Source organism: Octopus bimaculoides, chromosome 6, assembly GCF_046866305.1.
Source record: "Octopus bimaculoides isolate indiv1 chromosome 6, ASM4686630v1, whole genome shotgun sequence".
NCBI classification, from domain to species: Eukaryota; Metazoa; Mollusca; class Cephalopoda; order Octopoda; family Octopodidae; genus Octopus; species Octopus bimaculoides.
This window is the reverse complement of record NC_142933.1, coordinates 13,723,750-13,739,722: the sequence shown is the minus strand read 5'-3', so window position 1 is coordinate 13,739,722 and position 15,973 is coordinate 13,723,750. Positions and strand designations below refer to the sequence as shown.

Sequence of the window (15,973 nt, the reverse complement as noted above, 5' to 3'; positions counted from 1 at the left end):
ATGCTTGTATGTATGTATGTATGTATGTATGTATGTATGTGTGTATGTATATATGTATGTATATATACATGTACGTATGTACATATATCCTCATAACGAAACAGTGCTTCACACTCAGATACCAAGCTCTTAGCCATACTGTTATGTTCTTGATTGTTTTACTCATTCATCTCTCTCTTTATCTCTCTCTCGCTCTCTCTCTTTCACACACATACACACATATACACACAAGCACACATGCACACACAGTTGTTAACACTTTCAAATATACATACACACATACAAAAATATTTTACATCATATATGCGTACGGATGTGTGTACATATATATATATATATATATATATATATATATATATATATATATATATATATATATATGTATGTATATATGTATATATACCGCGTAAACCTCTACATCTGTCGAGTTAAACAAACAACGAAACTTACAGAAACAACTTACATCCTACATGATATGTACACAGATATATAAGGATGAGTGGTCGCTGATAGAGGTCTGGTACTTTCAGCTGGCGACTCGGGATAATCGCATTCGGTTCCTGCCACCCGCCTGTTTTATTACTAAAACCACCCCAGCCAGGATCCTCTCGTTTATTTGCTAAAAAGGATATCATGATCTCTAAAGGTTACCTTTCTGCGATATGTGTTCTGGTTTTGGCAGCAACGGTGTATGTGACATGCGAAACATTTTCTTGCCCGCCAAAAGGGACAATGTGGATCAGAGACCCACGTAATTGTAGTTTGAATCATTGGTGCATCGAGGGCAACTATTCGGGGTCATTCTACTGCGGTCCTGGATATGTCGCAGGTGGCAGTATCGCTCTTTGTACAGTGGCACCGTTTGAATATGACTGGAATAGTTGCAAAGATCTCATGAAAATTAGTGAGTATTCTTCCTCCCATTTTCTCTTACTTTTATTATTATTATTTTATGTTTGACTTATGTTTTGCATTTGTACAAGTTGGATCCAAGTTTCACCCAGAGACCTCAAGAGACAACAAGTTAGAAGTTCATGTAGGTTTTATGCCTAGGGTACCATATATTTGGATTTGTACAGTTTTGTTCAAGTAAATGTTTAAGAAACCATAAGAAAATTATGTGTTTGCTTTAAAATTTGAGATCACATAGACAGTATTTTACGTAGGATATGGGCAGTTCCCATGAGCACTATCTTTTGAACTTCAGCCATTTTGGGGTTTCCTGGTATCTGAGCTAGGTAGTAATCAGCCCGTTTCGCTGTCATTCCCAGGGCACCTATGACAATAGGTATTGTTTTCGTCTTCAGATTCCACATTTTGCTAATTTCTATTTCAAGATCTTTATATTTGCTCAGTTTTTGGTAGGTCTTGACAGATACGTTTATATCGATTGGGACAGTCATATCAATGAGGAGGCATGATTTTTGTCTGAAGTCTTTCAGTATGATGTCTGGCCTATTTGCGCCTATCTTTCTGTCAGTTTGAATGGTGAAGTTCCAGAGGAGTGCAATGTGATCATTTTCAAATACTGGGGGTGGTTTGTGTTCCCACCAGTTTTTATCATGGGGCAAGTTCAGGTTTTTGCATATTATTATTATTATTATTATTATTATTATTATTATTATTATTATTATTATTATTATTATTATTATTATTATTGTTCAGTAGTTTTATTTTTATAACGTGCTTTCACTTCACTACCGAGCGCAGCTCTGTGTGCCTTGGGTACGTGCTGTGGTTTGCTGCGAGGCTCTTATGGTTACTGTATTGAAAGTGTTTTGCGTAGGATGTGTGCAGTACCCAGTAGTGCAATTTTCTGTATGTTATATATATTTGTAAGTCCTGGTGTTTTGTTATGTATTTGTCTGAATATTTTTTTATTATACCTAAGGCACCTACTATGATAGGAATTGTTTCTGTTTTTAGATTCCACATTCGAGTTATCTCTATTTCCAGGTCTTTGTATTTTGAAAGTTTCTCCATTTCTTTTAGGGAAAGGTTGTCATCTGCTGGTATTGATACATCAATTAGAAAGCATTTTTTTCCTTCGTGATCTTTGACAACTATATCTGGTCTATTGGCCTTAATTTCTCTATCTGTGTGTATTGGCATATCCCAGAGTATGGTTGCTTTCTCGTTTTCTGTGACCTTCTTGTGTTGGCATAGGTTCCAGTGCATGTAGGTCCTAACTCTGTCGTATCTGTGAACATATTCCTTATTATTATTATTATTATTATTATTATTATTATTATTATTATTATTATTATTATTATTATTATTATTATTTTTAAAAGACGATGGGCTGGTAGAACCGTTAGCACACTGTACAAAATGTTTAGCGGAATTTCGTCCTTCTGCACAACCTGAGTTCATATTCCACCGAGGTCTACTTTGCTTTTCATCCAATCGCGGTCGAAAAGTTAAATATCAGTGAAACACTGTGGACGATGACATGGACTAGACCCTCCACCAAATTTCAGGCCTGGCGCCTTTGGTAGAAAGGATTATTAATATTATTACTATTATTACTATTATCATCATCATCATTATTATTATTATTTTATGTTTGACTTTTGTTTTGCATTTGTACAAGTTGGATCCAAGTCTCACCCAGAGACCTCAAGAGACAAGAAGTTAGAAGTTCATGTAGGTGTTATGCCTAGGGTACCATATATTTGGATTTGTACAGTTTATTATTATTATTATTATTATTATTATTATTATTATTATTATTATTATTATTATTATTATTATTATTATTATTATTATTATTATTATTATTATTATTATTATTATTATTATTATTATTATTATTATTATTATTATTATTATTATTTCTGACTTTTGCTTTGCATTTGTACAAGTTGGCTCCAAGTCTCATCCAGAGACCTCAAGAGTCAACAAGTTAGAAGTTCCTGTTGGTGTTATGCCTAGGGTGCCATATATTTGGTTTTGTGCATAGTATTGTTCTAGAGAATGTTTAAGAAACCATAAGAAAATTATGTGTTTGTTTTAAAACTTGAGATTACATAGACAGTATTTTACGTAGGATATGGGCAGTTCCCATGAGCACTCTCTTTTGAAGTTTTGCCATTTTAGGGTTTCCTGGTATCTGAGCAAGGAAGCAGTCATCCTTTTTTGCTATCATTCCTAGAACACCTGTGACAACAAGCATTGTTTTAGTTTTGAGTTTCCACATTTTGCCAATTTGTCGACAGATACGTTTATATCGATTGGGACAGTCATATCAATGAGGAGGCATGATTTTTGTCTGAAGTCTTTCAGTTTGATGTCTGGCCTATTTGCGTCTATCTTTCTGTCAGTTTGAATAGCGAATTTCCAGAAGAGTGAGATGTGCTTTGTGTTCCCACCAGTTTTTATCATGGGGCAGGTGCAGGTTTTTGCAAATTACCCAGTGAATATATATTGTGCTGCTCTATCATGCCTGTTGAGATACTCTCTAGGCGAAAGAAGACTGCACATGGAGACAACATGATCAATGGTTTCATTTTGTTGCTGACATGCACGACATGTTGGGTTACTGCCGTTCTTTAATATGTTGGCCTGATAGTTCCTTGTAGGTAGACATTGATCTTGGGCTGTTACGATAAACCCTTCTGTTTCTGATTTCAAGCCAGAAGACACCAATCATTGATGGGTAAGGGCTTTATCAACATCGGCATTATTAGCTCTCTTTGGGTATTTGCCATTGAGAGTTTTTTCTTGCCATTGATCAATAAGAATATCTGAGGCAGTAGTTTCAGCACGGGTCTTCATATGCTTAGTTTTGTCTGTGCTTGTTTCTAATACGTCTAACTCTGGAATGTGTTGTATTTGGAATTCACTTAGATATTCCTTTGCCTGTTTTGTTATCGAGTATGATGCTTTCTTGTTTTCATGCTTTGAGACAAGTTTGAACATCCAGTTATTAGAGTTTATCAGTAAGGTGTTTAGGCCAATTGTAACAACCTTCATTGTTAATTATAGTTGTATAAGTCCATGGCCACCCACTTTTCTTAGCAGGTAAAGTCGTTTTATATCTGCCTTAGGGTGGTGCATTGTATGCATTGTCAACAATCTTCGGATTTTTCTGTCAAGACTACATATTTCAATAATTGACCAGTTAATGATATTGAAACTGTAAGTCACGACTGGTATCGCTAGAACATTGATCGCTTCGATCTTGTTTCTTGCATTCAGCTCTGTCTTAATTATTGCTCTTACCCTGCGAAAACATTCTCTTCTGATCCTTTCCCTCATCACTGAAAGTTTGATTTCGTCGCCTTCAAAACCCCCTAGGTATTTGCTGCTCTCCGCCGTTTCTAACTCTTTTATGACATTTTGCTGGTCAAGGTTCACGTTAGATGTTTTTGTCATTTATCCTTTGTTAAAGGTAGCTTTTGCACATTTATCGAGGCCAAATTGCATCCTGATGACATCACTGAATTGTTTAACAATCGCTAGTGAGCCCTGTAGTTGTTGGTCATATTTTGCAAAGAGCTTTAAATCATCCATGTAAATGAGATGATTTATATTTTTGTCAAACATTTTATAGCTGTGTTGTACATCATTGAGCAATTTCGAGAGAGGTATTAAGACTAGACAAAAGAGGAGTAGTGATAGTGAGTCACTTTGGAAAATGTCACAAGAAATTCTTACATCTCCGGCATTAAGAAATTCATTATCATTGTTCAAAGTCAGTGTGGTTCTCTATGATATCAGGTGCTATTTTATACATTTCCAGACATTTCTTAATCCATCTGTGTATTAGACTATCAAAAACTTTTTTATAGTCTATCCAGGCTATCGACAAGTTTTTGAGTCGTGTGTGACAATCTTCTGAGATCATCTTATTGATGAGAAGCTGATTTGTACAACCATAGGACACACGTTTACGTCATTTTTGCTCATTAGGGAATATGCCACTTTCTATTAAAAAAAAAAAAACTCTAGTTATATTCAGCTAAGACAGATGTTAGTGTTTTATACATTGTTGTTAAGCAGGTTATTGGTCTATAATTCATTGGTTCGTTTGTTTCTTCATTTTTTTGGAAGTAGGAATGTTACAACTTTAAGTAGATAAGAGGGAATCATACTAGGTTGTTGCAAAACGTTGTTGTAAAGTTTTGTTAGCAGTTCATGGCTCTCTGGGAAGGCATTCAACCAGAAGTTAGGAATTTCATCCTTTCCTAGAGACGTCCATTTGCTTGACTTCCTGAGAGCAGATCTTACATCCTCTACCTTTACACCCTCCCACTTTTGCTCATCTAAGGAGTCCATGTCTGTAGATATTCTATTAATCGATGGGGCTTTTCATTGTGTGTTTTATTCCAAAATTTCTGCACTTCTTTTAAAGGAACAGACTTTACTGTAACTGGTATTTTCCCTATCTTCCTGTAAAAAATGTGGGCGTTATTTTCGAGCATGTTGCTGTCCCTGAAGAATCTAACGCGCTTTTCATACCTTGCTATGCGTGCAGCTTTAGCACATACCTTTTGCTTGACAGTTTCTATGATGGTATCGATGTCAGATATGGCTTTCATAGTATATTTTTTCTTTAATGTTCGGATTTGTTCTTTGGCTTGATAGTCTTGTCAAACTTAAGTCTTTTTAAGCATTCTACTTCAGACTACCTTCTTGTCAAGTGGGCTTCTTGTGGGAATGTTGTCGTTTTTTAATCTTTTCACCTCATAGAATCATTGAGATTTTCGCGGATGCATAATACAGTTGGTTGAAATCTGTAATGTAAACGCCATTAGTTGAAATTATATTCTTAAGTGCAAGGCGGATTTTACCAATTACTTTAAAGTTTTGGTTAGAATTGCAAATTTTTAGTGTTTATGTTTGGTTCAGAGAGTATTTCACTCTGCTTATCAGTTACATTGACCCTTTCTATCATTACTGCATTTTCCTCAGACCTGGGTTGGCCTTTAATTATTTCCACTGCAGTATCTTCTATAGCTGAAATGTCGTTCCTTTTATGCGTTACTGATTGTTTAATTTGGACAATCTCTAATTCAGTTAGTAATGTCTTTTTGATAATGTTTCTTCTGACGTTGGCAAGTTTGTTACTGTCTATGTAGGGTCTTACTTCAAGGTGTTTCTGACTCCAGTTTAAGTTGGTTTGTGCAGTATTAGATTTATTTGCGAGGAAATAAATGGCATGATAGAAGGCGTTGAGACCTTCTTTATTATCTCCCCTTGACTATTTTTCATTCTTTTTCTTTTGGTTATTTGATGACGAGAATGGATGGCCAAAAAACAAATCCGAACATTAAAGAAAAAATATACTATGAAAGCCATATTTGACATCGATACCATCATAGAAACTGTCAAGCAAAAGGTATGTGCTAAAGCTACACGCATAGCAAGGTATGAAAAGCGCGTTAGATTCTTCCAACTCCTGAGTAGACTTCTTATCACTCAGCAAGTAACTGAATAGAGTTGTGCATTAACTGAGTGGAGTGTGCCGAGAAATTACATGGATGGATAGTTCTGTCACTGCTGCCAGATGTAAGATACATATATACAACCATCACTCTTAAGAGAGGTTTTCCCAATAAAATGACCGAACACTTGATTATTTGGTAAGCTTCTACACAGCTGCAGCAGTGAAAATATACAAGACTCTAAAGTTTACAATATGAATTTGATTTTGCTATGTACATTCCAACGATGCAACATTGTATCTTTGTTAGAAACTAGCTTCTTTATTACTGGAAGATTTCAAACAGTTGAGGGCATACAAGGCATTGATCGACCCCGGGCTATAGTAGAAACACTTGCGCTTAAGGATCTACACAGTGGGTATGAATCGGAAACCACGGGGTTGTAAAGCGAGCTTCTAGTCAACATACCTGGATAAAATTTCTTTAATCGTCAGATGCAAATATTCCATTATCCTTAAGAAACGAGAGATTTTTACAATTTCGATATCATTATACAGTCAATGACGGAAAATTTGCTTCTTAATTTATATATCTAATTAGTTTGTTTGTTTTTGAAGGACAATCATTGAGACCAAAACATTAAATATTTTTCAGATATTGAGAATGATCCCCGGTGTATACACAAGAACGGAAGTAACCCTGAACCAACCGACTGTGCAAGATTTGTTGAATGCTGGGAAGGAACTTCACTTTCTGTGAAATGGTGTCCCCAAGGTCTTCTCTACAATACAACGAAACGAATGTGCATGTGGCCCACCAGAGTAGACTGCTCCAATCGACCAAACAAGATGGCGGATAGCGGTAACATTCACATTCTTGTTTTTGTCCCCCCCTCCTTTTAATGAAAATATAAACGAAGGTGGTGAACTGTCTGAATCGTTAGCACGCCGGATAAAATGTTTAGTAGCATTTCGTCCATGTTTACGTTCTGAATTCAATTCCACCAAGGTCGACTTTGCCTTCTGTCCTTTCGAGATCGTTAAAATAAATACCAGTTAATCACTGGGATCGATGTAATCGACTTACCTCCAACCACGAAATTGTTGGCTGTATGCCACAATTTGAAATCAATATAAATAGATAGTATAAACGTAAAACTGGAAGCGCAATGGCCCAGTGGTTAGGGCAGCGGACTCGCGGTCGTAGGATCGCGGTTTCGATTCCCAGACCGGGCGTTGTGAGTGTTTATTGAACGAAAACACCTAAAGTTCCACGAGGCTCCGGCAGGGGATGGTGATGACCCCTGCTGTACTCTTAAACTACAACTTTCTCTCACTCTTACTTCCTGTTTCTGTTGTACCTGTAATCAAAGAGCCAGCCTTGTCACTCTGTGTCACGCTGAATATCCCTAAGAACTACATTAAGGGTACACGTGTCTGTGGAGTGCTCAGCCACTTGCACGTTAATTTCTCGAGCAGGCTGTTCCGTTGATCGGATCAACTGGAACCCTCGTCGTCGTAACTGACGGAGTGCCAACGAAACGTAAAACCAAGCCACCTCTCTAATGTGTGTAAGCGGCAAGATTTAAATAGAATGAGAAGTTGATTAAATGATATCAATTACACAGACTTAAGTTGAACAACTTATTCAGACGAGCCATCGTGTATGCCTGTTTGTTAAGAACTCAATATACAAGAAGTAGCAATCATATTTCCCTAAAATTTCCTCACTAGCTTGTAAATAAAGAAAAGACATCCAAAAATGTAATCCTAGATGCATTAGTTCAGGAAAATGATGCTTAGGTAACTGCTGAAAAATCTTAGATTTCGAACATAAATTAAAATAAAAATTGTGGCTGAAGTTTTAATTTCGATCATTTAAAATCTTTTGTTACCGTCTTTCTAATGAAAAACATTACATATGTGTCAGTGAACATCGAAAAGATGGAAGAATTTTGTAAAATAGCTTAATCAGTATTGAACTAGTATTTGAAGCTTAAATAAACATGAAATTTTGATGGAAGGTTTAACATCAGTGGTTTAAGATCAGTAGAGCCCAAACTTTTTCGGTTTGGCCGCATTCCTAGCACACCCACACTCACCACCACCACCACTACCGCCGCCGCCGCCACCGCCACCGCCGATCACTTTCTGAATCAAATTCAGAATAAGTGTATTTCACAAATAAAACGTAGCCTAATTAGCCCATTATTTTGTAGATTTCCCGTTATCGCCCAAATTTTCTTCAACGCCACCCTGCGCCCTTCCAGTACTGCTCACTTTGAGAACCACTGATCTAGTTCGTTTTAAAACTGGAAATTTGCAATGTAGAAGCGAGGGCAATCTTGAGCCTGCAGCGTCCCAATTCCTCAGCGAACTTTAGGTTTACCAAAAATTGATAGGCACTCATTATTTATTGTACTTTGTTTAGTGACTGACCCGATGTCTTGTAGCTAAGAGTTAAGACTAATTTGTTGCATATTATAGTGGTGGTTGTGTTAGTGGGGTCGTTATACCAATGATAAACAAGCGCTGATTCAATTTCACTTCTTTTATTATTATTTCTCAATTTTTTTTCTTTAATTTAGTCTTATGCTTGGTGGGTAGGGTAATTGAATGAATTTCAAACTAAATGACGTGACGCTTTGTGCCATAACAGTCACTGTCTTCATTACTGGTTGCTTTCTTTGTTCCTGGTGCATGATTCAAATATTGATTGAGGTTTATTATCGTTTTATCATCGAGAAACTACACACAATTCGCGGAGATATTATATTTAATTTATTCTTAAGCGGTTTCCGTGTCGTAACTTAATGCAAAGATGAGTAAATATTTTAAAACATAAAACTCATTGCTGTGATATTAAATGCAATAGGAGTTATTATTATCGTTACTTGCAATATATATATATATATATATATATATATATATATATATATATATATATATATATATATATATATATATATATATATATATATATATATATATATATATATATATATATATATATATATATATATATATTTGTTAGAGAATCAAATATTGGTTTCAAAATTTAGCACAATGCCATTAATTTCGTGGTAGGTGGTGGGAGGTGGCAAGTCGGTTATCTCGACCCCAGTGTTCAATCGATAGTCAACAACGGCGGAATTAGAACTCAGAATATAGAAGCAGACGAAGTAGCGCTAAAGATAATCAAATATCAATATATATATATATATATATATATATATATATATATATACACACAGACATGTACATACCTACCTACATACATACATCTGTGTGTATATGTGAATGTGTGTGTGTGTGTGTGTGTGTGTGGGTGTGTATACTTTAATAGCTCCAACCTACACACAGCTCGTACAGGTTTTATAAAATAATTATACTTAAACGGTTTCCATTATGAGGTTTGTTCATATGTAATTACATAGTTTAAAATGACGTATTGACAATGTTTCCTTTTTACATGTCTGCACTTTACAAACAAGTTATTATTGCTTTTCTAAGTAGTTTGTATTTTCTCTAATATTTACCTTACCGTTGATTTTCCGCCCCATATCGTTGCTATTTTATTTTAATCTTTATTGACTATTCTCAACATTGCACCACATTACAACTAGAATATTTTTCAGGTGCCTTATTTCTATGCAATCTCAACCATCCAGCTACTCCCACACACAAATTAAATACTCCTCCATACAAACACAGAAAGACAGAGAGCGAGAGAGATAGAGAGAGAATATCAGTTTGATCCTCTCCGTACCTCTACTCATTTTCATTCACGTCTGTACAAAGACGCACGAATATGCACTCAAGTGCATATCCCTCGGGCTGTCACCTCATGTATGCACTATAACTTACTATCATGGTGGAAATATAGATTCTGAATTCAACATCAACAACCGTACACAGAACAACCTAACACAAATATGCGTATTATATATATGAGATAACTTCACTCCGCTGGCTTGCCGGGAAACACTGAGTCCCGCATGTGATTGTTATATGTTTGTATAAGAAATATATTTGTGTCTTTGTGAATGTGTGTATGTTTGTGTGTGTATGTACCCGTGTGTGCAACTGTGTGCGTGTGTACATAGAATGTAACATTGAAAACTAGAAAGGGAAACTAATTAATATCCAGATAAAGCTAAATTTATACATCATATTTTTCTCTTTTTTTTTTTTCATAACAGCAAAGCTCAGTAAATTCCGATCAGAGTGCGATGTAGCGCGAGGTAAAGGCCACATCCTTATCACTTATCCAGGTGACTGCAGCCAGTATATATCCTGCGATTCAAATGACCAGAACCCTCAACGGTGTGCTTCAGGTACAGTGTTCAACCCTGATAAACAACGATGCGATTTTCGTTCCAACGTACCCAGCTGTAAATTAGACCACTGAAGCATCAAGCCCTCGATATTAACAAATAATAATAATAATAATAATAATAATAATAATAATAATAATAATAATAATAATTGAGCCATTTTCCATGAGGATAGAATTATCAATAATGACAGCAACACCAACAGCAATAACAACGAAGTAACGGCAACAGTTCAGCAACAACAAGAACAATAACAACGACAATAATATCTGCAATATTAACAGCAGATGATTTTTCGTAAATGATACATTTGTAAAGAAAACAATAAATAATATCGAATCTATATAATAAAGAAAACCAACAGTAAATATTAAAATCTTTTGACTAGATACAAGGTTAATTCTTGTAGGTGGTGTAATACAAAAGCCCATCGCAAGTCGAATCCTGTACATTACATATAATTATTGATATAATTGTTGTAGTGTTGTGGTATATGTAATAAACATATAATGTAACAGTAGCTCTCAACGTATAAAGGCGTTTTCAGGGCTGTAATGGTCTCTGTACAGGTTTGCTGGTAACTATATTTCTTGTTTTGACGAAAGAATCTGAATACAATCAAACAGACTAAGAACAATAGAATATAAAGTTAATAAATGGGCAGCCACTTTATAAACGTGTGTTTGCGTATAGTTGAAGGTTTATTGCTTTTAAAGAAAACAGCAGCCAATATGGCTACTGTACAGGATGGTCAAAAACACACGCTACTTCGCTAGGTGACACTATATTTGTAACCGCGGGACATAAATGTCAGAGTGGACCAGTCCACTTAAGAAGAAATAACTGCTACTAAATAGACACAAACTTGCAATATTAAGTTACGGGAATAATGAATGAATAACGATGTTGCATTAGTTGATATTACTAAGACCAGATCCTACTGTGGATATAACTTTGTATGAGATACTTTTCATTAGTACTAACGAGGGAGCTCTCACATGGTTGATCGAGCTACTAGAAAAAGTGGCCAAATATCCCTCGAATCAAGACATTAATAAAATACAACTGCAAATTTATGTGATATCTCGACTTAATAGATAAAGCAGCCAAATCTGCATGAACAACGCGTTAAAAAAATGAAGGACACATTAGATAATATAGTCCAAGACGGAATGGTTTCGATTTTTTATGGCTTTGTCAAATGCGGAAGGGCAGTGCCTATGACTCTTTACAAGATCTCTATGATTGCTGGGAGGAATGGATTAAAGCATCTGCAGATCAGAGAACTAGCCAAGAAGGCGTCGAGTTGGCAGAATCGTTAGCACGCCGGGCGAAATGCTTAGCGGTATTTCGTCTGCCGTTACGTTTTGAGTTCACATTCCGCCGAGGTCGACTTCGCCTTTTATCCTTTTGGGGTCGATAAATTAAGTACCAGTTACGCACTGGGGTCAATGTAATCGACTTAATCCCTTTGTCCGTCGTTTTTTGTCCCCTCTGTGTGTATTCCCTGGTGGGCAATAAAGAAATAAGAGAACTAGTCAAGAATACTTGCTACAGAGATGATCCTTTAAAGACTCACAGGGATGTGGACCCTGGCGATAGTAGCATCGCGAGAAGGGGAGCAGGATGGTCCGCCTCGAGTGAAGCGTTTATAGGGACATCACTTTTGGGTCTGCTGTATAAGCGTGTACCGGACTGAAAGCACGGGATTGGATGATAGCAAACTCAAGGGCTGCTACAGGCGAACACACTCTATCTAAGCCAGTGTATGGCGACGGCTTAAGCTTAGCCCAAGATCTCATTTGTTTATATGTCTCGTGATCTGTTACGGCTGAGTTGGTGTTAAACAATCACTGGCGTTCATTGGAATTACTGTGATATTACAATTAGCATTAAACACTATATTACTGCTACTTGTATCAACAGCAAAGAGGCATGGGTTTGTAGTTGAATTTAATAACATATCTATTCTCGTGTATCACGGGTGTTTAGTTACAAAGAACACCATGTTAAATGAATCATTCGTAAATAAATAACAGACAATTCGGAAAAAAGGTTTCGTCCTGCAACCTTAAGTTGTCCTGAGCATTGTGAATGTTCACTTGGGCATGGCTTTGCACTCCAAGCAACATCTTTAACTTATCGTAGACCCCTGTTATCAGAAATCAGTCCGTGATAAGTATAACATGGTTCATAATTGAACGTAGAGCGGTATCCCGTATCAGTGATGAATGAATCTGTAATAAGCGAGGATAGATATATTTGAACTCAAATAAGTGCGTAAGTTAATGCTACAGTTAATTTTGTTATTAACTTCAGAAGAAACAGCAGGACGGCATTTGTAAGGGTTTCCAAAGACATTTTAAACTAGATTTGTATGAAAATAATTTCTATCACGTCTGGTCAACGATGTGTTGCTTTTTGTATGTAAGAGGAATATAATGCATGGTAGCGAATCGTGTAGCTTCTACTTGGTTGCATGATTTTCTAGAAACAGCAACTAAATCACATTCTAGTATCTTAAACATGCAAAATCACATTGGATTACGTAAAATAGGATTTTAAATTTTGGGAGGAAAACAGACAGGCTAGCCATAGCTAGAACATGTATGATTATATCTTTAATGATTTAGAGATTACGTGGGATTAAAAGAATTATCCTCATTTCATATCTTTATTCCATGTGATTTGGTATGAGTTAAATATTGCTGATGCTAACGTTCGCTAGCTTTCCTAGGATAACGGATTTAAACCAAAAAGCTATACATACTTCGGTAATGAAGTATATATAGTATGTATTGCTCATCTACCTTTCTCTTTGAAACTGTGTATATATGATCATTTTCTGTTTTTTAATTATTTAAATTCTTGCTTTGAAGAAGCTGGATTCTAAGAAAGGTACAAGGCTCCACCATTGGACTGTACATAACAAAAAACAATGTAACAGGAAATCTCATGGGTCGGCTTGGTAACGTGTACCATAAGCTTTCGCAAACGATACGGGGTGCTTATGTAGTCGCATACTGACATAGGCATCTTCTTGGCTCGCTAAAACTTTGATGCTGTGGAACAATTCAGGTATGGTAACTGGTGGGAGAGAGTGCTGCAGAATCAGACGCAGTTATTCCTTTCAGAGGAGCAGACTGGAGCAATGGTAAATAAAGTACATTACTGCTTGGTTCAAGAATTAAGTCCACGACCTTACTGACTTGAGCCGAACTTCCTAACCACGAGGCTACTTATTCATAATCACGGAAGGAGGTGAATGACGATTTAATCATTGTCTGGGGTCGATTAAATAAATACCAGTTGAGCACTAGGGTCAATGTATCCGACTTACTCCTTCCCCGAAACTGCTGGCTTTGTGCCAAAGCTTGAAACCAATAGTGATATCTCGGTAAGATGACGATCAGGTTAGCACGCCGGAAAAAATGCTTAACGGCATTTCGTCCATCGTTACATTCGGAGTCTAAATTCCGCCGAAGTTAACTTTGGTCTTCGTCTTTTACTTTTTACTCGAAAGAAATTTTATTCACCAGTGCGGTGTTGAGCACTCGTTCTCGTTATTCGAAATTATATATATATATATATATATATATATATATATATATATATATATATATATATATATATATATATATATATATATATATATATATATACATACATACATATATATATATATGTATGTATGTATGTATGTATGTATGTATATGTATATTTACTCAAAATCTTTACTCAAAAGAAATTTTATTCGCCAGTGCGGTGTTGACCACTCATTCTCGTTATTCGACATTTATACATATGTGTGTCTGTGTGTGTGAATATATATATATATATATATATATATATATATATATATATATATATATATATATATATATATGTTTATATATACGTATATGTATATATATATATATATATATATATATATATATATATATATATATATATATATATATATATATATATATATATATATATATATATATATATATATATATACATATATATACGTATATATATATATATATATATATATATATACGTATATATATATATATTTATATATATATATATATATATATATATATATATATATATATATATATATATACGTATATATATATATATATACATATATGTATATGTATGTATGTATAAGTATATCTATATATGTATTACATCTGTATGTATTATATCTGTATGTGTATATATATATATGTGTGTGTGTATGTGTGTGTGTATGTATATGTGTATGTATGCATGTGTGCGCGTATGTGTGTGCGCGCGCGCGTGTGCGTGTGCATGTGTGTGCGTGTGTGTGTGTGTGTACGTGTGTCTAGAAGTGTGAGTCTGAATACGTGTATACCTATGGTGCTTGAGTTGGGTGGAATGAAGCAAAAAAAGGTGATGAGAGTCTAATAACTTTCTGCTGCTCTGTGGCTTATTTCCTTTATATCACTTACCTGCTTGGTTTTAATTACATTAACGACATCTCATGGCCACAGCATAACTGTGATTATTGTATGTTTTCAATACCAATATTTGTTACAACTTACAAGTGGAGGTGCAATGGTCCAGTGGTTAGGGCAGCGGACACACGGTCGTAGGATCGCAGTTTCGATTCCCAGATCGGGCGTTGTGAGTGTTTATTGAGTGAAAATACCTAAAGCTCCACAAGGCTCCGGCAGGGGTAGTGGTGGCGCTTTTGGCGAACCCTGCTGTACTCTTTCGCCACAACTTTCTCTCACTGTTTCTTCCTGTGTTTGGTGCATCTGCATTTCAAAAGGCCAGCCTTGTCACACTCTGTGTCCCGCTGAATCTACACCAAGAACTACGTTAAGGGTACACGTGTCTGTGGAGTGCTCAGCCACTTGCAAGTTAATTTCACGAGCAGGCTGTTCCGTTGATCAGATCAACTGGAACCCTCGTCGTCGTAACCGACGGAGTGCCACATATTAGCTATAAACTAATTTAGATAAGTGATTTGAATTTATATTCGTTTGATCTTGTTCGTCGCACACCCGTGAAAGCTGCTCCTTTTAATTATGTCTTAGAAAGTTAAAGAAGTGATTTTAAATTCTCAAACGCAGGATAATGCTAATAATATAGCCTGAACAGGATAAACTACCCCTATTTTGCAGAAAAAAGTGTAGGCGGCCTGCTATAAATATATACACACATATATATATAAATATATATGTATGTTTGTATATATATGTATATATGTATATATATATCCTGC

At 35.6% G+C, this 15,973-nt stretch overlaps 1 protein-coding gene across 1 annotated transcript; it reads left to right on the top strand.

The window, feature by feature from the left end:
• The first annotated feature begins 520 nt into the window (after window positions 1-520).
• LOC128248078 (chondroitin proteoglycan-2-like) lies at window positions 521-11,088 on the top strand. Its single transcript, XM_089353264.1, has 3 exons — window positions 521-904; window positions 7,044-7,250; window positions 10,591-11,088. Exons 1-3 carry the CDS (start codon window positions 634-636, stop codon window positions 10,797-10,799), a joined length of 687 nt encoding a protein of 228 aa, XP_089209390.1. The 5' UTR covers window positions 521-633; the 3' UTR covers window positions 10,800-11,088.
• The last annotated feature ends 4,885 nt before the right edge of the window (window positions 11,089-15,973 follow it).